Source organism: Lepidochelys kempii, chromosome 18 (genome assembly GCF_965140265.1).
Source record: "Lepidochelys kempii isolate rLepKem1 chromosome 18, rLepKem1.hap2, whole genome shotgun sequence".
Lineage (NCBI taxonomy): Eukaryota > Metazoa > Chordata > Testudines > Cheloniidae > Lepidochelys > Lepidochelys kempii.
This window is the reverse complement of record NC_133273.1, coordinates 11802102-11811028: the sequence shown is the minus strand read 5'-3', so window position 1 is coordinate 11811028 and position 8927 is coordinate 11802102. Positions and strand designations below refer to the sequence as shown.

Sequence of the window (8927 nt, the reverse complement as noted above, 5' to 3'; positions counted from 1 at the left end):
CAGGAATGGTCAATCCGTTACTCTATCTATTTGACTTAATTAAGCTTCACAACAACCTAACGTAGTACGTACAGATGAGTAAACTGAGGCTAAAATTAAGTTACTTGTCCAAGGTCTCAGAGAGCAGACTGCTCTTAGTGCTTGCTAGTGCATAGACATGCCAACATATAAATGCTAGATGACCGTTAGGATGTCACTTGAGGATACACAGACAGACACACACATACCAAAATCAGACACTGTGTTTACTAGCAGCATTAAATCCTCTGTTCCACAATTATTTCTCTATCCCTGCACACACACACACACACACACACACACACACACACACACACACACACACACACGGGCTTACTGAGAAGTGAAGAAAACATCAGTTTACTGCTGGAAAAACACAGGGAAAATTATACTTTACCCTTGATCCTTAAATATTTTTGAAAGGGGACTTTATAGAAAGGAGGGAACTCCCTGCTCACCTCCCTCTGCCTGAATTCCCCTCCCCCTTCACTAAAGATAATGGTCTCAGGCATCTTCTAAAAATCTGATGCAGATCTTGTAACTTTAAACCTGGTCTGAGATCATAATTTTAGTGCTGGCCAAACAGAGTGCAGAGGGCGGGCCTGCCTCTTTTTTCCAAGACCACCTTAGATAGCCTCCCACCCCGAGTTAAAAAAAAAATGCTGACTCCATTCTCAGTTACTTTTCTTTAGCTATACAGTTATCACGTTGGGAAAACCTACCCCTCTAGCTACTGCAGTCAAAGGAATATTTGGAACCCCAAAGCTTTTCCAGTGATTTCTGCTTGTGAGTTCAACTTTCCCCCACCCTGTCTCTAAAATAATCAGAATTTGGAATAGTTTGATCCCAGGATTGGAAACAGAACTATCAAAGATGTTTATTCAAACTCAACTCCTCATCTTCCTCCTAGGGAGCATGCCCTTCAGGGCATTTGCTGAAGAAGGTAAGAAGAATCCTATGATGAAATTATTTCCAATGATTTGCTGTAATTAACACAGATTGTGTTGTTCTTATTCATTTGCAGCGGGACTGGTCTGTGTTGTTTATTAAGCTCTCCCTTCTGAATTCTTAAAAGCCACTGTTGAGTGAGTGTCTAACGTGAGAGAGACACGTCAAAGTTTTCAAACTGGTAAAGTTTACTGAGTGTTCAAAAACAGTTTTGATGCATGTTGCCTTTTATACAGGAATGCAAGGGAGTGGGAACTATTATAAGCACTCAGTGAAAGCATTACATCAACAGCCCTTGGAAATGTCTCCAGTTTTACCATGTACTGTGTGCAAGAGGTTACTGTCAGCAATGATTTAGTGTAACTGAAATTAAACAGTGGAACCTTTGATACCAAAGTGATTTTTATTCAAAGAACAAATTCTTTGTAAACAGATTGCGTTGTAGAGTTCAGTGCACTGTAGCAATGGAGGACTTTCGCACTACTTCACTTTCAAAGGGGGGTTGCTAATGCTGACTTCACTATAAACATGTTTGACTGTATTTCCGTATAAACAAGTGTTGTGACAGTTCTTGGGGAAATTTATGAAATGGCAAAAATGATTGATTAAGACAGGTTCTAAGCAAATGTAACGACTCTGAAATGTGCTCTGTGCCTGCTCAGGGGGAGTACATTTTGCAAACTATGTCTTTTGAATTTTAGGTATTAGAAGTATGGAATACTCTGCATTCTTAGAGTTCTTGGATTTTTTTAATCCAGCTAAAATGTGTAGGGGTAGATCTGATCCACTTACACTGAATAGTACCATTAGTCCACAATGAGTCACATTGAAACTGATAAAACCATTCATTGAGTAATGTGCTACTCAATATAAATCAAGATATCAGTATCTGGCCAATAGGCAATTAACATCAATGGGGTTGCAGTGGTGTAAGATAGCGGGGTTTTGCCAACAAAGTTCTGCATGACAGGATAATATTTTTATCAAATGTGTTAATCATGCCCAGAATTTTCAAAAGCGGAAAATTATTTTGCAAGCTTTTGCTTTTGGGAAGCTACTTAAGATATTGGACTAGATCCTCAGCTAAATCAGCTCAGTTCTGTTGGAATCTGTGGAGCTATGTCAATTTATACCACCTGAAGACCTTGCCCACTGACTGTCACTGGAACTGCCGGCGCTTAGCACCTCGGAAAATCTGGCTCAAGGTGTCTCAAGTTGGGCTCCCAAACTTTACAACCACTCAAAGTCAGTGGACACTTTTGAAAATGTTTGCCTATTCCATTTTGTGTTCCCCAAGATAAGCACATATGGCTCAAATCTTCAGTACCCTGCACCTCCTCGTATAGTCCTTCACATCAGTGCAAAGTGTCAAATGGTATTTTTCTGATTGAGCATCTTTTTACATTGGTTTTGTACTTACTTTTCACCGGTATAAATGACTACACAAGCTGCAGAGAAATGGTGAATCCGCCCAGAGCTGCTGTCCAATTTTAAATGCACCAGAGTATCCCACTGTGAAAAACGAGGCAGGGAGATATGTAACAGCTATCTGTAATTATCGTAACCAGTTTGGGGGATGTCAGAACTGTAGCTGAAAGAGGACGTTTTTAGTTGTTTAAGAAAAGAAAAAAACCTTACTTTCTCTGAGCGCTGAAGCAAGACGTGTGGCTGTGACAGAGTGGGTGTTGTGCCCATCTCCACTGAATGAGTCACAATGCTACAGTTCAAACTATGTTAGCCAGAAACATGTTTAAACACAGCTCTTGCTGGCAAAGTGCTAACATGGTTTTCCTTGGCAGAATGGATAGAGCTGAACTCTGGTGACCTCTGTTAGAAGTTGGTTTACAGAACCGTGCTCTCGATGTGGGAGCTCTTTAATAGTCTGATCTGTCTGTCTATTTTGGATTAAGATTTTTCAGACACACGATTCCAAGTGGGTGCAGCACCACCGTTGGTTTAATCTGTGTCTAGTGTAGTACAAACAAGACTCAGATGGGCATTTGTACCACGGTGTCATCTAACTTGTACCCGTTAGTGATTATGGATAAACAAATCCCACAGGACTAATACAATTTCCTTGGCCAATAAAAACTAAGCTGATTTTTTGGGGGGGGACGGGACGGACACTGTGTTAGGCAGAGTTGTGTCTAAACATAATTATTCTGACCTAAATTATCTGAACCTCTGGGCCTGCAAAACTGGCTGGAGATTTTGTGGAAAGGGACATTCCTTGTAAGATTTCTGGTACTTCTTGCGTCCGCTTAGGCTAGAAATAAACCTGGCATTGTCTCTTAGTGGCATTTTGGCCTTTCCATTTCTGGACCTAGACAGAATCTGGAAGGGCAGGTTCAGTCTGAGTTTGGGACAAAGTTTTAGAAAGATTCTTATATGATCTTCCCTCAAGCTACTTAGTGCCGCATATACCCAACCCAAGACCTGTTCTGCTCCTGGCAATATTCCCCTCCTATACTGGTAGTCCACATGATTCACTCTACCATCGAAGCAGGTTAGCAGTATCAGCTACTTCCAAATCTTTAAGTCTTAGCCAAAGCCAGATGTGCACAAAGCATCTGGGGCCACTTGTGAGCCAGCAAGCCTTTAAAACATACGATTTAAAGACAGCAGCCAGTGCAGATCAGCAAAGATACAAATAGCTTTGTGAGGAAAATCTGTGAATCCTATGCGAACGGCCAATAATACACAAACATTCTCAGCCCCCGGATGCTCTACGGTACGTCGGCATTTCAAGACGGAAGTGTAAATTCCAGCGTGAAGAGACATACATGTGCTAGCTTGAGAGAGGGAAGCTGTGGCAGTGTAAGTAATGGGATGAGTTAGCTGCCCTGCATACATACCGAGCATCTTGAACAGGTACGTCCGAGGCATGGCTAACCGCTCCCACACAGTGTAGCTACACTCTGCTTACAGCGAGCTCTCATGAGTATGTCTCCTTGCGCTGGAGTTTACATCTTGAAGTATACACATACTCTTAGTGAACAAAGAGCTACGTAAACTTTTCCTTTGGCCTTTGTGTATATCTTAGTATCAGGGAAAAAAATTCCCAAATCAGTTAAGAAATAGTCTTCCAGTGGATATCAGCCCTCATTGCAGAGAATGGACATTGTTTGCTAGTCAACAATATCGGTCTTTCTCCTAACATCTTTGGTTCTATGGCTGGTTTTCTGCTGCAAAATAAAAAAAGTTGTAATCTCTGAATAGTACAGAGTCACTTTTCCCACCTTGGCTTTGCCTCATATTCATGGCTACTAGTCATTTACATGACAGTAGTTCTCCAGAACTCTGGTCATTTCCCCATGCATCTGCCCCAATTAGAATATTACTTAATTTTGCAAGCATCCTTTATATGAGCAAAGTTAAGTGCAGTATTGGAAAGCTGAGAGGATTTATTTAGAATCAGCTGTTTCTTTGCTAGGCTGGCCCTACAGGATCAGACTCAGAGATGGAAAAGTGCTGGCCTTGTTCCTCTGGCTAGACCAGTCAAGGCAACAGAAACCATCTGCAGCGGGGTGTGGCGGCCAGATACACCAGCCACAGGAAATGTTTCTGACAGTTCAGCAAAATGTTGTCATGCAGCATGAACCACATGGAGCGGCAGGACGACAAAGCACGTTGCAACATAAATCAGGCCCCAACTGGATCCCATACTGTGCATCAGGAGCTTGCTTCCAACAGGAAGATGCTTTCTTAGGTTCACAGTGTTCTCCCATTCACCTGCCTTCAGTGCCAAAAAAACCACCAAATCCATATGGCAGTACATGTATTGGGAACCAGCATCAGGCACTCTAGGGTTTAATCGACACAGACTGCATCTTCCTAAATAACAAAAACAAAATCAGGGCAGCTCCTTTCAGAATGTCACTGCACAGCCATGTGTCATGCCATGATTTTCAATTGCAAATTACCATTAAGAATTATAAGAAAAAGGAGCCAACGTCACTCTGAAAACAGCCACACAATGGTTCCAAATAGTCCACTGTTGCCCCTCTCTGGATTTTATTCTGCGTTTCATGATATTTCATATTTTTGTTAAAGCCTGAGCTGCTGGAGTCATGTGTGTAAGTGAGAACTTCAGCTTCATTTTTAAAAAGTCATTTCCTAAGTTGCAGAGAAAAAACTTGAAAATGTGACCCCTACTAGCTCAAAATCCAGAAGGTATATAAAAAGAACCCCAAATGTATTATTTTTCAAAAGGCCATGATTTTTAAGCTAATATGATTATCTGGGGGCCTGACCCATGATTTTTCAGTGTCCAGGGTTGGCAATAATGTGGAACCAACCAAGTGGGTTACAGATTCTTTGTACTTAAACTCTTAAGCAACTGACTCATATAAGAACATCAGAACAATCATACTGGGTCAGACCAAAGGTCCATTTAGCCCAGTGGTTCCCAAACTTTAACAACCTGTGAACCCCTTTCACTAAGATGTCAAGTCTCGCAAACCCCCTCCTAAAAATGAATATTTCCAGGGATTTTCTCCTTTACCTGAGTGTAATTCATAAAAGCAGTGATCGTGGAAATATTAAATTTGTTTTTATGACATGCTTATTACACATTATTTATTATAAATTATTTATCATTACGGTATTTTTATTACATTTATGTAAACGGCAACACTCTTCCAAGATCTCACTTTCCGTAGCTTGTATCACTTTGAATAAGCCTGTTATAAGAAAAGGCTCCTACGTTTCATCAAGGAGTATCAGATGTGAAACAGCACGAAGGTATTTAAGAAGCCAACTCAGAGTTCCTCCTATACAAGCATTCAGGTCTTGAGCAGTCCAGGCAAAAAACGCACATTACAACAAAGCTTAAATTTGTTCTTCATAATAATTTTAAAAACAATACTAGCTGTCTATTTAATTTTAAAAACAGCAAAAAAATATCCACCTCCCTTTTCATTTCTTATAAGGAGTCTTGAAGTTTAAATCTCCTCAGTGTGATAAATATGCTTGCTTTGATCTGCTCAGCTCTTGGAAGTCCAGAGGCTCTGGGCTGCTGGCCCCATGCTGCCCGGGGTTCCTAGGGACAGCTCTGGCCGCCATTAGGGAATTTTTTCCCAAGAACCGCCTGTAACATTTCACAAACCCCCAGGGGTTCACGAACCCCAGTTTGGGAACCACTGATCTAGCCCAGTCTCCTGTCTTCCAACAGTGGCCAATGCCAGGTGCCCCAGAAGGAATGAACAGAACAGGTAATCATCAAGTGATCCATCCATAATAGAAGAAAATAACACACTGCACTTGTAGAGAAAGGTGAGCAGAGGTGGTGGGGTTTGGACCTCGTTCTGGATTAGGTTTAAACTGAGGCTGAAACCAAACCATAGACAAGGAGATTGTATTTGAAATCTAGAGAGCTGCTGTTGTGTGATTTTGTTCTCAAATGTCAGAAACCCTGTGAGATCAGATGTTTTTGTGAGTTTTCCACCACTTTGAACTTAAGTCTCTCCAGAAGTGGCCATATCAGAGCAAGTCCCAGAAGATAGGCTCCTTGCAGATTCAGAACTCAAACAATAAAGGGCAAAGGTGGGTCCATGCCCAGGGATTTGAATCTCAGACTCATGGGGGTTAGACCTGTGGTAAGTAAAGGATATATAGGGATCACTTTGCCCACTACCAAATGGCAATCGTCTCTGGAGTAGAATGAACGAGCTGCATATTACACACATTAACACTATGAACACAATAGTTTATGGCAAGAAGTGAAGAACGCTGCCTCCAAAGGGGAATTTCAGCATGGAGAATGTAGTTACTTGAGGTGGAATTTGGTATGGACACTTGGGTTAATACACCCATTCCTACAAACAATTCCGTAGGGTCTTTAACAGCCATAGGTGCTCAGGTGATAGGTTTTTTTACATCTCATCCAGTAAAAGTCACCTGCAGCACCCCTCAATAATGTGCTGGGGGTATTGCTTCAGTGCATTAATCAAAGGGAAGAGTGTCACCTACAGTGTCACAAATTCCACTTACTACAGTTTCTTGTTGCTCCTAAGAAGTCTCCCATCCGAGTACTTACCTAAAACTTCTTTTGAGGTTTGGATACAGTTAATCAAATTGAAAGTTCCATTTTTTCAGCATGAACTAAATCTGTGGTAGCATTCATAAACTGCAGTGTCTGCAAAGTAGGCTACCACATGATATTTAATTATAACATGACATGATGGGGAACTGTTGGTTTGGCGCTGATTGAAACACAAGCACTCAGTTAGCCCATAATAGTGGGTATGATATTTCCTGAGCTATCTCAATGGCTTATATGAAGATTTCACTGGGGGTATTATTAGACACAAATAGATTTTCCTTGGTCTAACTTTCTGATCCCACATCATTGGTGGTGGCTTCTCTCAAACTTTCATCTTTGATGCCTCCCAGACTTAGCCCTCTGGTAAAGAACATTTTAAATAAGAAGTGACTTTGCTCCTAAAATCTGAGAATAAACCTTAAGCACCAAAATTGTCTGGTGGCATAATGGAGATGATTAAGCCAGCAGAGAATTTGATCCTACTGGAAGCATGACAAGCAGGAAGGATGACATTAACCATATTGTGGAACAAATGCGGCTCTAGATTTTCTAGTACAATCCAGTTCTTAAACAGCTCTGTTAAATGGAGAGGTGTTTCTTCTTCCTTAATAGCATAATTTTCATGCCACACAATGACACAGCCTAAGCTAAAAATTAACATGCACATTCATAAAACTTAATATATCCTGCAATTACCATTTTAGTACAAGAAGTGACATGCCAGCTCTGCTCCTTTAAATTAAATGTACAAAGCACTAAATAGAGTTGCAAGGCCTAACTCTGGCTTTCGTTCTATGCACGTAACAAAGAGCAAAAGCTGGCCCCAGGCCTTTGGCAAAACTATCCAAGCAACATTTTGGAGAGTGGCATGGTGAATATACTGCTTCCCATCTTGGAATCGTGTACAGGTTTCTTTGCTGCTATATTTGGCTAAGAATGCCACAGTTATATCCCGCAATATTTTTTCAAAAGAAACTTTTATTGGCCATAAGGTCTTTCCTTCCAGAAGCAAAAACCAGGGTAGTTTAGCTCCAGCAACATGTGTCTCAGCAACTAATGGGATAATCTGCCAGTTTTGCCACTTCCACTGGTTTCGTAAATAGTTTCAGGACCTAAAAGTTACAGTCTTTTGAATATTAACAAGAACTTTATATGTGGAGTGAAGTTTGAGACCATGGAAGTTGTGAAGCAGGTGACCAGTTTGCATCCAGAGCTAAACCTAGAAGTTGTGAAGTGCCACAAAAACCAAAATAAAAGAAACTGGTGATTTTTGCTCAACTCTAGTTGAACATAATGTTCTTCAAAAGCTCCTATTCTCCCCCCCACACACTTTTTCCTAATCAATCTTGTACTAGTTTGTATCCAGTAGGTACCAAATACTTTGGGGATGGAAAGAAGCCAGGTTTCCCCCAAGCTTAGGGTAGCATGTGTAGATGGCTGTCCCTTGGCTTTCATGAAAATCTATACACTGTGTGATGCAGTGTGGACTGCACCTCCCATGGTTTCCTGATGTGACTTACAGTAGCTTGATAGGACTTGACATGGTGAATGCATGTTATTTTACATTACAACATAGAATAGGTATAGAAGATATTCTTATGTGGTGGATCAGTTCCCGAATACTAGATGAGGAGGAGGGTTCCCACAGACAGCATTATTTCATAGGGCTTCAGTAACTTATATCAACCCTTTAACTTTACAAATATAGATTTGGGACATTACTCAAAATGGAGTAATTACATTAAAGATGGTGCAGATAGCAGTACTGCCAGGCTGATATGTTAACTACTTCCAGTCTACTACCTCTGTAATGGGAAAGGCATGACATGTTGTATATGACATATCCCTAAGAAATGTACAGTTATGATCAGCTTCTAATCTAATCATGGTACTTTGGCAGCACCTGAGTACAGCTGTG

The 8927-nt window shown here is 41.0% G+C and overlaps 1 protein-coding gene across 3 annotated transcripts in view; it reads left to right on the top strand.

Moving 5' to 3' along the window:
- Positions 1 to 665: 665 nt before the first annotated feature.
- The window catches only part of PDPN (podoplanin), a 30402-nt gene continuing 22140 nt past the window's right edge, over positions 666 to 8927 (top strand). For 2 of the 3 annotated variants that reach the window (XM_073316870.1, XM_073316868.1), the window contains exon 1: positions 667 to 961. In XM_073316870.1, coding sequence (XP_073172971.1) covers positions 892 to 961 — 70 coding nt within the window. In that variant the 5' untranslated portion in view covers positions 667 to 891. Of the gene's footprint in view, positions 962 to 8927 lie in introns of all 3 variants that reach the window. The other variant, XM_073316869.1, reaches the window with a different exon arrangement.